We start from the raw sequence: 20,111 nt of genomic DNA on the forward strand, positions 1-20,111 counted from the left end.
TTTAAATACGTAAATGGTAGATGAATTTATGAGAAATTCATAGGAGTTGGAACCGACGCTTTTGTAGATGAACACATTATTTATACAGTCCTGCTGAGTAAATCAATAGACAAATTCGATACGATCGGTACAGATAATTAAAGTGTCCCTACTGCAGATGAATCAGTTATTGCTCCTATTTCTTGGTTTTGTCGGTATTTTATTTGCTCCTGATCACATCATAGTTTACATGTAACATTTCAACCTGTGCATGAATCCATACTCGTAAAAATGTTATTTTGAGCATCATGTCTACATATCTTGTGGTTGTCATGTTGTACTGATTTAGTGTACAAACTGTAACAAAGGCCAACATTATGCTAAAGCGTTCTATGTTTCCCTGAAGAGTTTTTTTTAAAATTCATTCTCATGTTATGATTCACTGTATGAAGTGAGTATGAAGTATCTGATGTTCATCAAGGTGGTGGGTTAGAAGCAAAGGATTGAAGCAATGCTTTAAGGGTGTGACCTGTTAGAATTAAGAGACAGCATTTCCAGAAATAAACGCCCATTGATGATTGTACTGCATGTTCAATCCACTGTGAGCATCTGATTTTCTAGTTGGACATAAATCTGAGTGAGATCAATAAAATTTTCTTGAGCATCCGGACCTCTGGATGGATTTTTAACTCTGTTTGTCAACGTTAGAATTTTCTTTATTTTATTTAACAGACATTTCATGGATCCCTCTCATATATATTGACTTTTCTCAACTGTGACCTGTCACTTTTCACCAGGAATAAAAAGCTCAACAGAATCTTAAGACACAGAGGCTGAGATAACTGGGAGGCCAAATGCTATTTCTGCTTTCAAATAACAGATATGAATTTCTTGTTGCAGGGGAGCATAATATCAGCAAATGACATTTGCACTTGGAAATATTTCATTGGAATATATGAGATTATATTTAAAAATAGCAAACCAGAAAGACTATCTGAATTGAGCAGGGAAGCAAATCAGATATGAAGCTCATTTTTACAGACCACTATTTTAAAAGAAGCCTGCTATAATCGACTGATTAAAGATTTATTAAATGGTTGTAAGTCTGCTGTCTGTGTAATAATACTGAATACTAATACTGAAGATTTCCTGCTATGTATGTCCGTTTTGGTGAATTGCTGTCGTTGTTGCCAATAACACAGTATTCTTCTGTGATGATCAGCAGAGCTCTCTGTACCAGCGGATCTATGTCTCTGTTCATCACATGTCCCTCACTGCTGCGAGTGTTTTCTATCTTCCACCCCTTCGCTGTTATCCTTGTGCTCGTCCAGACTGCTCCTGCAATCTGTGATTCCGTCTCCCTCTCTGCCCCTGATTGTCATCTGTCTCTCCTTGGGACTTTTTGTGGTGCACCGTTCAAGCCCCATTTGGTCAGAATAGCATATAGAATAATTCAATAAAGCTAGGCTCTTTTCTATCATCTGTTTCCATGGTGATGCTTTAGGAAGGGCCAATAAGGGCCCATGACAGCCTCATCATCAGTGATATTAGCCGTAATAATGATGATAATAGTGCTCTTGAAATGCCATTCTTGTGATGATGATGATGATGATGATGTTAATGGCGATGATGGTCGTTGTTACTACTTTATATTAACCCCTAACACACAGACACACACACGCACACACACACACACACACACACACACACACACACACACACACACACACACTCACACACCTAGCTATCAATGCACACATTGAATTGGTTAATAATATTTTACACCAAAAATCCTTTTTGTACAATGGATCTTCCTGATTTGGTTTAGTTTGTATTCAGGATTTCTATTTATGAGACACACTTGGAAATAAAGGCGTAATAAAGAAAAAAGCTCTCCACAGCTATATGTGTCTGACCTCAGAAATTGCTGCAATTACAGTACAAGTGCATACTCTGAAGTAGTCAAATGAGACTGGCATTAGATTTAGAATGGGCAAAGCAGGCTACAGGCACTATTCCTCGACCTCAAACTGTCAGTCTGGATGCCCTTTGTGGTCAATTAGCCTACTGATCTTAGAACCTTCAGTGGTCTACCTATGAAAATGTTCATCTATTACTGGAAATATGCAGTGCATATGCTGTATTTTTCAAATCTATGTGATTTCTTTAACCACATTTTAAAACACAGTGAAAGTTATTTCGATCGTTTTACTGTTACATTATGCTTTATTCACCAGCTTAACAAGAAAATCACATTTGTTTCCATTGTTCCATAATTGTTCCATAAGACACTGTGTTTTCAAACCAATGACTGTTTTACTGCTTGACTTCTTATCTTCATGAAATAAATTATTTCTAGTCATTAATTTACAGTCTAATTACAGATCAAGTATTTTTTTAAAGTTAATACTAATGGATAAACATTAATCGAAACTGACCTGCTGAAAAATGTATGAACTATAGATTTGATGAAGCTTAATAACAACAATTATTATCAATAACTGGTGTGTAAGGTAATAGTTAATGATTAATATCACGTATCTAGTTATTTGTTACAATATATTAAGATAAACATGTACATATAGTTTTACACTAAGTACAATATAATTTCTTGATAAACTTTCACAAAACCTTCACGATTTCCCCACTCCACGTGTGTTAATTTGCTATTATCTTTAATTTGTGTATTTTTGTAACGTCTATCTGTATTAAATTAAATTTCGATGTCTGAAAATACTGTGTTATACGACTATAGTCACCCGTGTTTCTTCTGTGGTTGGTGAATGACTGTCGGTCTCCAAGCTGCCTGCAGGGAGCCTCGTCCTCCGTTTGGTCACGTGATCAGTCAGCTGATCGTCAGTACATCCGCCTGACCCGTTACTGTTTACAAATCGGCAGACAGTCCGCTGCGGCAGAATGAGGAGTCCTGCGTGATCCGAACAGGTATCTGGTGTCCCACAGCGTGTTCTGTTTGATTTCCTGCCAGCTTCCGCCCTCGTGCTAGCCTCTGGGCGCGCGCGCGTGTCGCGAGGGAGTATGTTAAGAGTTTGTCTCGCGCCCTGGACTAGTTGAGTGCCGACAGGCCGCTGCGTCGGTGCGGGCACAACTTGCTAAACTAGCGTCCAATTAGCTTAGCTGCTATATTTCGTCGTAATTAGTTTCACGTAACGTCCACACGAGGTTTTATTGTCTATTTATTTCACCGGGTTGTCATTTGGATGTTTTACTGTACGTCATGTTCACGCTTGGTGCTTTGGCGTTTCGCCCTGCCTGCGTCGGTCATCCGGGGGGGAGCTGTCATCAACCGTGGTGCATCGAAGATGGACACTGCCTACACTTGACCTCAAATGATCGAAATATCGTCTGCTCTTGTGTGTTATGGGTTGAAGCGTTCGTGTCAGGTAGGCCTGACATGAACAATTATTAAATATGTCCTACCAGACACATTTAATAATTGTTCTTTCAGAGAGCAGAGGCTTGAGAAGCTAGCACCGCCCGCCTCCACGGCTTAATGCAGTTTCACGCACCTCTCCACACTTCAGAGAACCAGGTCAGCACAAATGTCTGCATTCCAGATTAGTGAAGGGGAAAAAAGAGGTCTTTGACTAAGACAAAATAACATTTTCAGGAGTTACAAGAGAGGATAGCTTGTGTAACAGTGGTGGGGAAGCATATGATACTGAATTAATTTGTTCCTGAACGATCAAAGGCTTCTTCTGTTCTATGTTTTATGTTCCTCCTGAGCAACAGCTTCCTAACATTTTGTCCTGTGGGCTCTACTTCCTGCAACTCCATAACATGTTATTTTATGGTCGTAATAGACCTGAAGATCAGAATTTGTCCGGTTTTAATAAAAAGGTGGACGTACTGGGGTTACATTTTTATTTTTTCCCCTATAATTTTGAATAGTTTTGACCTGCAGACATATATTTGTCAGATTTAATCAACCATCACGTTTTTGGTAAATCACTCTAACAATCTTTGCAGTATTTTTCCAAGGTTAAGGTCCGAACATGTTCTTAAGCTCTTGCACATCATGTGACTAAAGGGTCCTCTGTTTCCTGAAGTAGAGGAAGTAGAGATTTTAATGGGTGTTTCAACACGACTATACTGCACAAATAAACAAGAAAAACCTGCCCCTGCATTTTGAAGACACTGTGAAACTATCTGTTAATTTGGCAACTTCATTGAAGGCTTGGCAGTATTTTCCTGCCCCAATGATGAATGACTGAATGAACGAACAAGCACAGGATAGTTTTAGGCTCCAGTTTGGTGAAAGTTGCGGCACCTTTTAAATTGAATGTGTATTTTAAGGAAAAAATGAAATGATTTCTCAGGGATCAATGAGAATTACCGAAAGAGGAGGTTCAAGTAAATTATGTCTAGCTTGCTCAGTGCGGTTTACACAATTCAAAACATGCATCTTCTTTGTAGCCATGAGTGAGGCGATAACTTTGATGTTGAGACGTCTTAACGTGGGGAACAAAGAAATGGAATGCTACAGTTGTGGCTTCAACTTTACAGGCAGTTGTTGTAAATCCCAGAAACAGATCCTTCACCCCTGAACAGATGGATGCAGAGTTATTTGTCTTTTGATTTATTTATGCATTCCATTATGTATTGATTTGATTATTTCATGAAAGATTCGTGTTTTGAATTATTGAGGTGTCTCCAGGTGCTGCAGATTAAATTATGCAGAAGCTAATTTGCCTTGATTATTATGTAGTAAAGTTGGGATGTCATTTCATGTTCGACCCTGGGAAGAAGTAATGAAGTAGCTCAGAGAAGACTGGCTTTCGACTTTAGCAAGGCCTTTCGTTTTCTTTTTCTAGTTTTTTTTTTTTTTTTTACCTGTATCAGGTTTCATTCAGTCACAAAAGACTTGCACATACAAAAAATGAGAGACAATTGAAGGCCTCTTAAGAGTTAAAAATTTATTTTTGAATTGTAGTGCGTAGATGTGCTTGCTAGTCTGTGGTGGGAAAATGGCCCTAATAATATCTTTTGCCACTTTGTGCAAAGCAAATTTTGATGATATGAACAAAAATTCACAGCTGTTTTGTCTGTAGTATCTCTGGAGAATTTGATAAATCTTTCAGGCCAATTTTTCAAAGAGCGACTAAGGAAGGAAACTATTAATGGAGATATCTATTCACATTATTCTTCTGTATTTCTGTACAGTTGTGAATTAGTTACGATTATTACATGGGATAATATCCTTTTTATGAGAGAAGGGAGAAAAACCCCTCAGACTTAAAGAGAGCATTAGTCTTTGAGGAGAACAGATGTTTCCCAAGAAAACAGGCACATACATTATGCATATAAAATTATTTCTATTTTGATGGGGTGTGGAGCTGATTTATTGAGCGGTGTTCCATTTACATGGCTAATAGGTTTAAGAAATGCCTTTGTTGTGTTATTTCCACAATTAATAAAGCAAAGGAAAACATAATGCTCATTGGAAGCTTGCTATTCTGTAGGCGTATGTATTAGGCTAACCGTATTCATAAACTAGGAATAATCCCAAGCCGGATAAAAACTGAGACTGAGTTGGTTAACCTAGATTGTGATGCCCTGGAGAAAGTTTTGAAGAAGCTGAAGTAACTTTGGAAGAAACGCTTTGGCTAAAAATGTACCAAGCAAGAATTAAAATTGTATGAAATTTTGTAGTTGCATAATTGTGTATATTTTAGAAAATGCAGTTAACACATAATCTTTCACTAACAATGGTGACCTTTAAGATCATAAAATATTCTTTCAATTTTGTTTGCTGCTCCAGGCTGTCAATGCTAATGTTGTTGTGTTTGATATTTTCAATAAAATCTATGAAAGTGGTCAAAAATATTGCCATTACAATTTCCCACCACAGTTTCAGGGCAAAGTACAAACATGTCAAATAATGCTTTACAAATTTGTTTGAAAAATGAATGAAATGATGACTAATTTATTTGACCTATCTGAGTTGTTGGACTAACTGCACTATAAATCTAGTAATTTAGCAGTTTTAAAACAGATACGAAAAGTTCCATTTCACTCTTTGTTTCATTTTTGAGTAACCTGTTGAGGACTTACGTAATCTGTTACCAATGAAATGTCAAGGAGTAGTGACAGGTGTGGCCTGGGGAAAAAAAAGCAAACAAAAATGGTCTATAGTCCAATGTCGGGGAATGCCCTATGTTCTGTGGGTTACATATTTTGTATTATTTATTCAAAAAAATGAAAAAAGATTTTAAAAAATTTGCAAAAAAATAATTAGTGACAGGTGGTCATTGTAGTAGACAGGTGGTCATTGTACTGGTACTCAGTTTTATATCACAAACAATATAAAACCCAAAACGTTAAAGGTGTCATTATCACAAACAAAGAAAATAATTAAACTGGGGAATTTGAAATGCTTTGACCTTTTTGCTTGAAAAATAAAGTATGTATGTTCTATCTGTCTAATGAATGCATGACTGTCAACTGACAACATTAGAATTTTCTGCTCTCTTTATCTTCCATTTTGTTGCTTTAGGAAAAACAGTGATTTTTATTTCCTTGTGAAGATATTTTATTATTTTCCCTTCTGTCTTTTCACAGAGTCGTTTTTTTCTTCTTAGTCTTGGATGAGAAGAATCACAAGACTGTAACAGTAAGTCCTGACAGTGAACAGTTTAAGGCTGTTCGGTACTAGATAGATGTAGAAATAGCACATTTTCCCATTGAGGAATATTAAAGGATTGTTTTTTTCAGGTTAAATAAAAGATAAAGTTAATCTCAGAGGTTTAGGCTGATCTCAGTGTTGAGTGCATGATGTGACGTTTCAATAAAATCTGTCGTGACTTAATTCGGGGTTCCATCTTACATCTCCAGGTTCAGCTGGGTTGCCGTCATGCAGCACCCCAATTTCGAGACATGCCACCCACTCCAGACGGACAAGCAGCAGGAGATAGCTGACCCTCTGCATAATTTAAACAAGAACCACGGCAGTAAGTTACCAAACCTGATTCAAATTTCTAAATATAACCTGTTGCAAAGACATTTAGTGATAAGACTCCGGCCAAAACACGCTGAGACTTAATAAGATTTGCTGTCCTGCTCGTGGTCCATTTATGCTAGAATGTTAAACCGATATTAAACAGGGAGGAATGATGACTAAAGGTTAGCGTTGAGGTTCTAGATAGTAACAGATCTTTTTTTTTAAAAATATGAGCTTACGAGTGTGCGTCACAGACGTTTCTGGCGATGCTCCCAGGTTGAGGTTGTTTTCATGTTTACGTGTGCGGCAAAGAAAATGTGGTGGGTAGCATGTTGTGTAACTGATGAATATTCATACTGAGTGTCCCTGTGGAATGATCCACTCTTGCACCTAATGTTGATGGACAGCTCTCTGACTTGAGTGCATGTTCACCTGAGGGCCAAATTAGACTTATTACTGCCAATGAAAACAAAAGGGGGAACGGTCTTGTCACTCTCCCTGCTCCTGGCCCTTTTTGCTCCAGTAAACGTCTTGAAAAGGAGGCCTCAAAATAAATGACAGGTCATTTGAAAACCATAAATACTAGGTCAGTTGCTTGTTGTTGTCAGGATTTACGTTTTTACAAACTTCAAGAACGATGCTTTTCATTTCAGAATCTGATGTTTGTTGTTTGCTTCATCTTTCTGTTTCACCAGGAGGATCTTTTGACAGCAGATCTTACTCACACCCTCATTCAACCTGCCTCTCTTACAGGTGAGGATTTTATTGTGTGGGTTTGCCATAAACTCTTGGCACAAACTCATCGCTCCAGCTACCTGGTTTACTGCTAGATGACACATTAGATGGAATACCGTGCCCAGATTCTGTTGAGAAGCTCATAAATCTCCTTGTCCTCTGCTTCCTTTCCCCCGTGCAGGAAAGAATGGGACGACTTGTTCCTCAACAGTAATTACCTGGCCAGGATCCGGCAGGCAGGCATCAACGGTAGACTGAGGAGCAGCCGCTTTCGGAGCGTATGCTGGAAGGTAACTGCCAAATAGATTGGCCGCCCAATCACATTTCATTAAAGTAGCTTTGGCAATTTTTCCTGCACCAGAAAATGTTGCAGTTCTGGCAGCTTGTGGAAAATCTTTGGTGGAAATAGTGTCCTAGAGTTAAGTTTGAAAGTGTTTCTGCCTGTTTTGTTGTGGATGCTTGTGGTAAACTGTGAACTGCCTTTCTGTAGTTGTATCTGGAGGCTCTTCCAGAAGAAAAGGGGCAATGGATCAACAAAACCAAGGAGCTCCGGAACCAGTATGAGAAGATCAAAGAGACGGTGAGAGCCCCACCATGTGGTCACTTCCCTCATCAGACAGGAATGTATTATGTGCTCTTCTAAATCGCTGAAGCTTTTTGTGTCGATAGAACAATCTGTAGATGATTGGGGCTTGATATATTTATATTTTATAGGGTTTTTTTAATAATCTCTTCTCCTCTCGACTTTTCCCTTCAGGGGTCGCCACAGTAATCACTGCTCACTGAACTAGAACAGACATTAAAAAAAAATTGACCAATTTGTTATGCAAAATAGAAACGGGACATTTTTTGCACTGAATGGCCATTATTGACAACTGTATAGTGTTTGTTTATGTATTTGTTTATCTGTTTTGTTGCAGCACATCACCAATCCTCGCAAAGGTAAAGGCCAGCAGGACCTGGTGGTCAACAACCCGTTATCCCAGGATGAGGGGGTGAGTGTGTGTGTGTGCGTGTGTGTTTCTCCTCCTCATTTTCTCTTTAATATTTATATTAAAATATTTGTATTTATATTTTCTGCCTGGTCCAAGCAGGAAAGGAGGACATGTCGTGTAGCAATGCGTTTAATGGAGTTTTTTTCCTGCAACAATCACACGTCTTGTTCAATTTCTCACTTACTGAAATCAGCTTGTTTTGTGCTGTAGTACAGCCTAGGAGCTGCACTTTGTCTTCACACATGTAGGGTGTGAAAACAAACTGCAGCCTGCTGAATCAGAGGTGACATCAATGAACTCTTCCTCTTCTGCAGTGCTGAAGTCAGTGGGTGTTTTATACAAAAGGGAAAATACCTCTGAAAATGTACCAGGAGGGCAGAGAGATGTATTTTCATACACAGAATCACTCTGTCCTGCAAGTCAATGAATAATTTCAGGCTATCCAATGAGTCTACATTCTACTCCTCCTCTTGCTTCTCCCACATCTCCAGTGGGAGGTGAATGATTTTACCTGCCAACCGTCTTGCTGTGAGGCAACAGCGCTACCCACTGCGCCACAGTGACGCCCACTGGCTCTATTCATTATTATGAAATTATGATTATCAAAATAATCATTATTTAAGATTAATAGTGAAATTAATAATACTGCAGGGCACCAATTAAAAAGTAGAAAGGAAAAGAATGATTAATGGTTATTAAGATTCATTATTAAACAAGTTTCCATTATTATTAAACCTAATAATTTCTGAGCACCGCACTGAAAAGTGTAACCATTAAGCAAACGCTGTGTCTTTGTGTTCACTAAAGGGTGTCTGAGTAAATAGAAAATGAATGGATTCTAACCTTAATAACCAGCCTGTAAACTAGCATTAAAGCAAAACTAGCATTAAAGCAAAACGTGTTGGGATCAGTATCAGTTGAAAGCTTTTTTTTGTCAAACCAAAAACTGTTACATGCCACAACTACCAGATGCAATCCGTTTTTGATCGCGTCTGTAAGTCTTATAATATCTTGATTGATCAGGGACAGAACTGAAAAATGCAGTCTGGAGTATTTTATTCGAAAGCCTGTAGAAACACATCCTGTCTTTAAATTTCTGTTATGGGAAAGATCTTTTGGGTCGTTTCTTTTTGTAATGAATTGATATATTTTTTCCACACGATGGTCATTGTTAGCATACTGTATTATCACAGAAGCTCCTTGTAGTCCTCAGGATTGATGGTTATGATGTCGGTAATGGTTATTTGTCACATTTCTCCTGTCCAGAGCCTTTGGAATAAATTCTTCCAGGATAAAGAGCTGAAGGGGATGATCAAACAGGACGTGTTGAGAACGTCAGTTTCACTATCATTCTCTTTATTCCTTTCATGCCATACACTTGAAATCATTGTGGTGTAACACCATTCCTGTCTTTCTTGTGTATTTTATAAGGTTCCCTGAGATCCGTTACTTCCAGGACGAGGACGTGAGGACTAAGCTGACGGACATTTTGTTCTGTTACGCCAGAGAAAATGAACAGCTGCTGTACAAACAGGTACGACTGACATTCACTTGCTCGTCCGCACAGCCTAGAGTTTAAAGGCAAACACTGATTTTCTTTTAATAGCTGTAAATGATGTTCTTGATTGTGTTGCCTTACTGAGCCGGTGTCTGAACATGTTGGCTGTGTGTGTCCGGTGGGCTCAGACAAGAGAACCGTCATTATCGGGTGACGGTGAATGAATGGTCTGCCAGTGCAGCATCTTTTTTTTGCAAACTGGAAGTGACACATGGTCGGGCAGCGGCTAACAATATCTAAATGAAACCTGTCATCACGGATTATAAATCTCCTGCATCACCATTAAAGAAAGACTGACCACAAATGAATGGTAATTTCTCTCTCCCCTTTTCGTCTTTACATCTGACGCTCCCTCTACCTCCGTCGGTGCTTCTGCCTGCAGGGGATGCATGAACTGCTCGCTCCCATAGTGTTTGTCCTGCACTGTGACCACCAAGCCTTCCAGCATGCCAACGAGACGGCCACCCCCAGGTCGGTTCCCCATACCTGAGTCTCTTACACCTTTAGACTTGAATGTCCTCTAATCAATATCCAAAATGTTTCTGTATTTATTTGGATGAAGCTCAGAGTTGGGAATCTTTCTTTTTCCACAGTGAGGAGATGAAGTGTCTGTTGAACCCAGAGTACCTAGAGCATGATGCCTAGTGAGTTATCTCCTAATATTGGTCAGATGATACCAGAAAGGTTTATTTTTCTGACAAATACAATTGGCTTACATGTGTGTTTGCTCCTTATTCATCTCTTTCCACCCACTGAAAACTCGCTCACAAACACACCCCTTCTTCTGTAGTGCCATGTTCTCACAACTGATGGAAACAGCAGAGCCTTGGTTCTCCAGCTTTGAGAGGGAAGTGAGAAGGGTCAGTCTGATCTCATCAACCACTTTTGACATTGTATAATTACAGTAATTAGTGTGCATTGTAACACAATATGGGCTGATTGCACTGTAATGACTGCATAGACGGTATGATATTATACATAAAAAGCCTACACAAAGGCTATTAATACACTTTTCCTCAAGACTTCAACCCTGTTGAATTTAGAGACCTGTGGTTACCATGGTAATGGCAAATGCAATGCTTGGAGCAAATAATATGCCACTAGAACAATTTAATAAAGAAAAGACTATTTGAATTGGGGGGGGGGGTTTAATAGAAATTTTGTTTCAATACTGGAGTACACAAATACAACAAAAAACATACATTGGTGTTTTAAACTTGAACTAGCAACAGAAGAAAATGCTGGATTTACAGCAGCACTCAAGATACTGTGAACAGAAGAACACCTGCAAACTGTTCATCTTAAAATTACGTTTTTGTGTCCTAATTTGTCTTTTTCTGAATATCTGACTTTTTAATCGTGTGAACACAGATGCTACCAGAGAAAATGTTTTTATTTAATGGTCTGCTCCTCCAGGGTAAAGAAGAGATGCTGACCAGCATCCCATTTGCTCGGCCCCAGGATGCCGGGCCATCTGTTGCCATTGTGACCAAAGTCAACCGCATCCAGGACCAGCTGGTGAAGAAGCACGACATAGAACTACACATGCACCTCAACCGGCTCGAAATCGCCCCGCAAATCTATGGCATGTCAGTATCAACCTCCAGTTTGATCAGCAAGGTGCTTTTTCTGAAGTTCAGCCGTACACATGTAACAGTCAGCCTGTCCGTCTGTCTGTCCTGCAGCCGGTGGGTACGTTTGCTGTTTGGCCGTGAGTTTCCGCTGCAGGACCTGCTGGTGGTGTGGGACGCCCTGTTTGCTGACAGTATTACTCTGGATCTGGTGGACTACATCTTTGTGTCCATGCTGCTCTACATCCGAGACGCTCGTACGTTCCCATCTGTTAATGATTTAATCCAGTTTGGCTATGTGTCGTGAAATTTCATGAGAAATGCCTAATTGGGAAAAAGTTATTTAACCACCTCGTTTGTCTCAATTAGATATAATCATATTGCTCCAAGTATAATGTTATGTCAGTGACCACTGTGTTAAACATGATACCCTGTGGACTGAGCAGCTGTCACGGTGAATGATAATGCTAATAATAAAAGTACGCTTTAAAACCCACATTATGGTGTGCTCCATAAAAGCAGCAACATTAAACGAGTAAGTCTTAAAGCAGATTAAAAGATCTGATAACGTGAAGACAGATAAAATATTAAAAAAATAAATAAAAAATAAAAAACATGGATAAAGGGCTGTCGGCGGTTTATTGGTGTTGAGTTATCATTTTTAATATAGATCTAGAATGCTTTCTGATTACTTTTGGTTTAAACAAGCCAAGAAATGGTGGTGAGTTGTGAAATATTTGAATAGATTTCTGCTTTTCAGCGTCGCTAATATTCCATTTATTATTTTCTCTGTTTCAGTCATTGCTAGTAACTTTCAGACCTGTCTGGGCCTCCTGATGCACTACCCTCCATTAGGAGACATCAACTCTCTGCTGCAAAAAGCTCTCTTCCTCCGAGATCCTAAAGTAAGCGAACAAACACACCGGAATAATGGACTGGAAAAATGATCATGTATGATTTTGTTTGCAAAATCAACTGATAGTTTTGTGTAATACCTGGACACAGCGTGGCAAATGAAGTGGTTTCATATATCACAAGTTAAAATGGTGAAGGGCAGCTTGAATTCTTCACTGAATGCATTTTTGTCTTGATTTAAAACAGAGTAGCTTTATGCTAAGAGATGTAGATGATCTGAAATGAAATTCAAAGCACAGAGGAATCGAGTTTGAACTATCAGGATGTTTCTTTCCCACACAAGAGGTTACGAGGGTGGTGGTTGAAATTGTAATCTAGGAAATGGAAAGCCATTCTTCACATCATCCGAAGATAAATTCCATTTTGGTTCAGATAATTATTACAGACGTTTTTGAATTCTGTCAGGTCACTGACTCCCACAGCAGTTTTGCAGCAAATCTCTTTGCAGCTGCGAATCAGATTAGATCCTTGTTTTGAAAATGAAAATATGAGAGTTCCATCTAAACCTGTTGCTGCTACAATTATCAACCGTTCAAACTCTCAACTAGTGACAAATCTGACCATGATAACAAAACTGGTACAAAAAAAAGAGAAATAGGTGTTTGAAGGCCCGTCTGAAGGGTTAGAAAACTACTACCCCTTTATTCATGAACGGAATGGGAGCCACTACCCTACACGGAGGACAACCAGGGCTGATGGGGAGCTTTGGGATTGTGAGAACATGAACCTTAAATGGACTTAAATAAAATTATTACTGCCGAGCTCAAACTATCGGCACATTTACATTCTGTCTTTCCAAATCTTTTCATCATTTTATTTTCAGTGAATTATATTTTGCAAGTTTTTGGGTGTATGCATGAATTTTAATACAGTTTGACTCTCGTGTGAACATGAAACAGAGAAATATTACTACGCAAGTGCAAATATCCAAACACGGGTGAATCCAAGCACCGCTGAAAGGAGTGAGAGGTCAGACTTTTGCTTTATGATTGATCAGTAAACAGAAGAACAGAAATAAAACTGAAAGATTTCACCTGCACTGGGAAGAAATTCTGCAACGTCCGAATTTCTCTTCTGTTTCTGGATTCTCTTCCCTTAAATCTTGTTTACCACTTTTGGTAGCTGCTTCCTTTTAATATAATGAATTCTTGCTTTAGGACTGTTGTCTGGAAGACAGTGAAAATGTCTTCTGCTTTTCCTCCTTGTAGCCTTCTTCATTTTCCCACGTTCTTAATTGTTGATCTCGGTTTCCCCTGGCAACACACCCCCTGAGGCTTTGTATTTCAAGCACCACATTCCTCCCTTTACCTTTTTGGATGCAGGATAAACCAGTTATTTATGTATGGTTCTTTGACCTCAGATAAAGCCCCACCATCCCCTAACAAACTGCCTCCAAACTCACTGACCAACACACTCAAACACAACAACTCACCACGGTGCTCTCTGCCATTTCTTCTGGGATGGGGCTCTGGGAAGGTGCTGATCCAACATGACAGTGTTTCCCCCAGGTGAACGACCATGTCGCACCGTGCCAAATCAGTTACACCCAGGGGGGGGACGGCATCATTAGGGCAGAAAGAGGCTTGTTACTCGTCTGTACTGACTCAGAAACATCAAGGCGCTCTTATTCACTTGTTGGCGTAGATTCTAGCTTGATGTGTTTTACGGTTTTCACACATGCTCAGATTTCCCTCTCCCCCCCATCCTTGCTTTTCTAGAACAATCCACGCCCTGTTAACTACCAGTTCCAACAGAACCTGGATTACTACAAAACAAGGGGGGCTGACCTGATGAACAAGACACGGTACAACACACAGTAGTGCTCTACAGCTGTAGTTTTATGTTTGAGATTGTGAAAATGTCAACATTAATGTTTTTAAATTTAAAAAGAGTATAAAAATATACACAGAACGAATGTGTGTATTGTTCTTCTAGTTTCCTGAACTCTCATCCCTTCCACTGTTTTTAGAATAAAGGTAACACCATCACTAACCCGCAAGACTCCTGATTCACAACTTAAATCCAAGAAATTGTCTTTTCACAGTCAAAAAATTTCATGAGCATTGCACTCAATCACAGTTAACACTTCAGAAACAGATATTTTCTTTTATTTTTGGGGAGGCTGTGTTACAGTCTTTTTTTACACAAATACGTGGCAGGGAAGTGCTTTTAAAACAGGTTTTGTCAGCAGATAAATGTCATGAAGACTTAAATGTCAATATGAAATTATTTTCAGTGTTTTTTTGTTAGTCATTTGAGAGCGCCTGAGTGATTCTGTTTCTTACCCACTTACATATATTTTTTTGTCTTTCCAGCTCAGTTTCCTACTCAAAAACAGCCCCCCTCAACATCAACAAGGTCTCTAACAGCCTGCTGAGCTTCGGCAGGAAGCTCATCGCTCCGGCCATCGCGGTCGGCTCTGGTGGTATCACACCGATCAGCGGCGAGGCGCACTTCTCCTCTTCTTCCTCACAGTCCACTTCCCCCCCGTCTGCGCCTCCGCCTGTCTTGCCTCACCCGCTTGCAGAGCCGCCGTCAGTCCACGCCCCACCTCAAACCCAGAGCCAAACCCAGTCTCAGCATTACCGCCTTCTCAAATCAGAGAGCATGCCTGTGCACCTCAGCAAAGGTGAGCAGCAGGACACAAAACTCCAGAATTGTTGAAGACAACAACATCAAGCATTTTTAGTTTACTGTGTTGTTACTTGTTGTGTAGCTGCGTGTTCAGATTAACACCTGTGCAGGTAATCTGCATAAATTGGTTTGTGTGCATCTTCAAGTAATAGTTTTGACTACACTGGCTGTTAGATGTCTCAGATCTTTCACCCAGCCCAGATTTATATTGAAACACAAGGTATCCGTTACTATGGCAACAGCTTGATTGTATTTGTGCCAACGTAGTTGAATTTCTACACACAGGTTGTCTTTGGTCATCCATGTGTGTTCCTGTTGTGTGATGAAGAGCAGTCTCCGGAGAATGTAATGACACATGTTGTCCAGCAGAGGGCGCTCATAGTTGCCACAAGAGGAATTCCAACTGAAAGCGTAAAACTAAAGGATCATTTGTGGGGCCTGCTGTCAGCATAGCTTCATACATGTTCACAAAAAGCTTTTCATGGTTTGTTGTATTAATTACAATAATTGTATTTTTTTTGTTATCGTGTTTTCTGTTTGTAAGGCTGGGGAAAATGAAATTCTCTCGTTCCTGGCAACCTAGAATAATCCAAATTTATGTTTGATAGTCATATAAATTTGCATCTGACTGTTGAATTAATCGGTATAATTCACAAAGCAGCAGCAGGAGGATTTATTGGTCGGAATCCAAAACAAATGGCCAATCAGAGCTTCTGCTGTTGCCCTGTGGGTTGGGTTTTATTTAATCATTAGGCAGCCGGTTGCTTATGCATTTGACTTCCAAAATGATGCTTTTAAACAAACTGTAAAAACCAAAGCAGGGGTAAATGTGTGTGGTGCATTGACAGACAGCGTAGCAATGATAAATGGACTCACAAAAAGGTGATCTGACTGTAGAGTCTGCATGGACTCAGTCTTCCTCAGTCCAAAAAATCACTCAGGATAATTGGTGAATGTGAGTGAGTGTTTGTTAATGCCTCAGCCATGTGTTGAAATGGCACCCTTTCCTTTTTGTATTCCTCCTCTTCCTCAGATTCAACTGATATTGGCTGGAGCCAGTTTATTTAGCTTAAAATTCAGTTATACATTCATCATTTCCAGATGGAATAAGAGAATAATTATGATGTGGGAAATTACTTTTGAGGGAAACTTTTACTGTGAGTTTATGAATGCATAATTTGAGTGCAAATTTAATTTATAGTGTACAATTTCTAATTATAATTAAAAGTCTATATTCCTTGTCACAATCTGCCGTTCCTTAATTTGTACATTAAAACAATTTAATAACATCTCATTATTTCCCCACCATTTATCACAATTTGCCACTTGTTATAATCTTGCTGAACATCAGTATGATAAAATAAAAATTTAAATCCGGCTCGCTTAACTATTTTTATGCATTTAACCGCATCTCCAGGTCTCCATCATGTGAAGCCCTGCAGTTGAGCGAGCTTTTATCAGACATTCTGTTTCCACTCGAAAGCAATCTTGTTTACCGTCGTCTCCTCCTTTGTCTTTCTACCTCTTCCTCAGGCCAGAGCTCCAGAACGGTCAGCTCCTCTCCCAGCACAGAAAGCCTCTCTGGTAGGAGGGTTCAGTCCACGGCCTCCCCGCCACTCCCTCCCTCTAGAGGGAGTGATGTCAGCACTTCTTCCCCGCCGTTGTCCGCCACCAAGAAGGACTCCTTCTTCAACATCACTCGCTCTCGCTCCCACAGCAAAACCATGGGCAAGAAAGAGACGGTGGGTCGATTCGTCTTCAGTCTCCACACATATTTTTTCTCACTTTCTCCATCTTGTCTCGCACTTTCAACCCTAATCCTTCGTCGGTGGCCTCCTTGTCCTTCTGTTTGCTCTGTGATGCCGAGCTCCATTTCATTTCACACCACTTTTTATTGTCTTTTTTTGACCTGTGTGTTTGTGTTATTCACAGGAGGAGGACCTGGAAGCCCAGGTATCATTCTTGCAAGGCCAGATCAATGACCTGGAGGCCATGAGCAAATACTGTGCCAAGATGATGAATGCTCACATTTGTAAGTACAGCTGAAACCTTCAGCTCAGATACGAAAAGCCTTGAAGATGGGTCTTTTTTCTTTTTCTTTCTGGGTGATGTACCATTTGAATTCAAGTTTGACAGTTTATCATGCTGTAGATTACTAAACCTGTGTGGATTGGTCTATTTTTGCTGAATTGTTGGTATTTCATAGAGTATATGTGTAGATCAGTAACTGACTGCTTATTATATCTTCACAGGTAAAATCCAGGATGTCATTCTGCAAGAACACCTGGATAAAGAAGATGAGGTCCTGGTGTCCCTGGCTGGCCTCAAACAGGTTTTTACATTTACTTCACGTTAATGTTCGTGATGTGAATATTTGTCAACACTCTTAAACGTCTGGCGCTTTGAACACCGGCGATTCCTCCTACATCCCGCCAGATCAAAGACATCCTCAAAGGGGCGCTCCGCTTCAACCAGAGCCAGCTGGAGACGGAGGAGAACGAGGAGATCACCATTGCCGATGATCACTATACCTCCTCCATGGCTGCTGCCGAAAATGCGCTGAGTTCCATTAAACAACAGAGCGACCACCAGGAAGGAGACGACGGGCAGAGCGGGAATCCGAGTCTGGATGGCTGCGTGAGCACAGAGGAGAAAGAAGAGGAGGAGCAGGCGACAACTCCACCTGAGCAGCAGGTAAGTTGTGTACAGTCATCTTGTGGGCGGCTGGAATTGGAGCTCCGCACGGTCAGCACAGGTCAGATCCTGATCCCAGGCTTTTGTTTCTAGAGTTTACATCTATTAGTATAATTCTTTATACAGGTTCTTACCAACAGATGTTACGTGCCAGTATTGAATTCTTTTTCTCGTGTCTTTTGCGCAGGCGGCCTCTTCCCTCGGCTCCGAGGGTAAAAACTGGGACGACTACATCCTCGTGTCCCAAGACGGAGACTTGCAGGCCGCGGAGGGAGTTGGAAGAGCTGGAGCCGAGTCCACCCCTCCGATCAGACAAGGGCGTAGCTTGGTCCGGATGGAGCCTGAGGGCGCGGCTGGGACCTTCCACGACCCCTTGATGGCGGGCCTCACTTCGGGCTCCTCCAGTCCAGACGAGGGCTCCACGAATAGCAAGGACTCTGACTTTACCATTGTGAACCCGAACGATCTGTGAAGGAGGAAACCACGCCACCCTCTCCTCCTCTTATACCTCCTATCTGAAGATTGTGATCCAAAAGAAAAAGACTTTTGGATGAGGAGGGCAGAACCTGCAGTTTTTGGTGGAGCATCACCAGGGCTGTTGTCCGCCCCCCCCCCTTCCTTCCCATAAAATTGCACATGTGGTTTGTGACACATCCAGTCACAAATACCTTATAGTCTTTCTCTTAACCTGACATCTGTGCCACTTGAGTCCTGTCTGAGCTGATGCTGTATGCTACGTCATCTCCACCCCCACCCCCCCCAACGCCAGTCTGTCGTCATCTCAGAAACCCATGTTTTATGGTAGTGCCCTCTTTCACCGCTAGAGGGCGCCATTGAACTCCTTTCCCTGCCACCATCTGCTTTCTGTAAAAAGATGGACCTCAAAGTTCAGTTTTTCATAAGGGGAGGACTCCTCTAGGATATGACTAATGACTGGTAGTTTGATAGGTTTACTCTGAACATGGAGATCTGAAGAACAACAATGTCCACCTGTCATTTGTGTTGAGCCTTTTCTCCTCCTAAATTAGTGCCTCTGACCACATTACCCTCCTCTCATCAAAACTAAATCTGACTCTGTGATCTTATTTGTTAGGATAGCTTCTTTTTTTTTTTCTTCTTTTTTTTAATTTTAAAGAAAATATTTTTAACCTTTATAGTTTCCAGGACAAAAAATATTAAATATGGAATCATTTGTTTGCTCGTTTTTAAATTGATTCCAATGTGAACATTTTAACATGATGGACGGTTTTAATTTCCTCGCGTCACACCTGAGTTTTTCTTGCGTCCTGTGGAAACCTGTGTAAAAGCAGCTCGTACGAAGAATACCCTTTAGCTGTCAAGTCAGCATAGTTAACTGAAGATAAAACTACATTGCTTTTGCTACACATTAAAGTTGTCTGTTTGGGAATGCTGCGCTTGCATTTGTGTGTCACAGCTACACAGTACACCTACAACCCTGCTATATTTTACACTGTCAGAGTAAATATTAAAGATATAGACTCTGACCTTGAGAATCATCTCTCAGCAATACCAATTCTTTTAGCCACTTTGCTTCCTATTACATCTAAATCTTCAAAGGAGGTTTGTCCAGCTGTCTTGGATGACGTCTTTATTGTCTCGTGTTTCTGACAGAGACCAGGAGTCGACTCTGGACACAAGTGTTCTTATCTTAACTCTTGAGTTTGCATTAACAGAACGCTTTTATTACAGTTCATCCAGAGAACACCATGACATCTAGAAAAGTCCTTTTATTGTCAAGATGTCCAGTCAAACGTGTTTGTAAGGAAACGTCAGACAAGAAGCAGACAGAGATGAAAGTTTTTCACAACGATTCAGTAGCTGTTGGGATATTTAAGTTTAATGCGAAGCAAATTAACAGACACTTAACGTCTTCAGTGCTGCGGTATTCATATTGTGGGTAAGAGTGGAAACTCAAATCTACAGCTGCACACGCTTCTGTTAAAGATCACCTGATAAGATTGAGCTCTCCAGAACCACAATGAAATGGATTGGGGTTGTTTTTTTTTGTTTTTTTTTAAAGTTTCATCTCAGTTTTGCACGTGAACCACAAT

At 40.3% G+C, this 20,111-nt stretch overlaps 2 protein-coding genes across 3 annotated transcripts in view; both read left to right on the forward strand.

The window, feature by feature from the left end:
* Nucleotides 1–611, forward strand: part of satb1a (SATB homeobox 1a) — a 12,871-nt gene extending 12,260 nt beyond the window's left edge. Inside the window, exon 11 of the mRNA XM_068333205.1 lies at nt 1–611. This exon is cut by the window's left edge and continues 1,343 nt beyond it. The gene's annotated coding sequence lies outside the window, so the exon portion shown is untranslated.
* A 2,233-nt stretch (nt 612–2,844) lies between these two features.
* tbc1d5 (TBC1 domain family, member 5) lies at nt 2,845–19,503 on the forward strand. Of its 2 annotated transcripts, none has more exons than XM_068333207.1 (22): nt 2,845–2,922; nt 6,559–6,610; nt 6,832–6,947; nt 7,633–7,690; nt 7,854–7,962; nt 8,163–8,252; nt 8,593–8,667; nt 9,934–10,001; nt 10,099–10,201; nt 10,608–10,696; nt 10,819–10,869; nt 11,016–11,085; nt 11,642–11,814; nt 11,911–12,053; nt 12,595–12,701; nt 14,430–14,515; nt 15,027–15,340; nt 16,879–17,087; nt 17,278–17,377; nt 17,598–17,677; nt 17,782–18,039; nt 18,227–19,503. In XM_068333207.1, the coding sequence occupies exons 3-22, from the start codon at nt 6,851–6,853 to the stop codon at nt 18,509–18,511; spliced, it is 2,565 nt and encodes an 854-aa protein (XP_068189308.1). In that variant the 5' UTR covers nt 2,845–2,922; nt 6,559–6,610; nt 6,832–6,850; the 3' UTR covers nt 18,512–19,503. The 2 variants fall into 2 exon arrangements, with proteins under 2 accessions (XP_068189308.1, XP_068189309.1); XM_068333208.1 differs by having other exon boundaries at nt 17,782–18,100; nt 18,227–18,400.
* The last annotated feature ends 608 nt before the right edge of the window (nt 19,504–20,111 follow it).

The sequence above is a fragment of the Antennarius striatus genome, chromosome 14 (assembly GCF_040054535.1).
Source record: "Antennarius striatus isolate MH-2024 chromosome 14, ASM4005453v1, whole genome shotgun sequence".
NCBI lineage: Eukaryota > Metazoa > Chordata > Actinopteri > Lophiiformes > Antennariidae > Antennarius > Antennarius striatus.

Excerpts from the sequence above, each read along its gene's own strand:
- tbc1d5 (XM_068333207.1), top strand. The coding sequence starts at position 6,851 with ATGCAGCACCCCAATTTCGAGACATGCCACCCACTCCAGACGGACAAG. Across the intron at positions 6,948-7,632 it reads TTTAAACAAGAACCACGGCA|GAGGATCTTTTGACAGCAGA; the intron begins GTAAGTTACCAA and ends CTGTTTCACCAG. Across the intron at positions 14,516-15,026 it reads GACCTGATGAACAAGACACG|CTCAGTTTCCTACTCAAAAA; the intron begins GTACAACACACA and ends TTGTCTTTCCAG.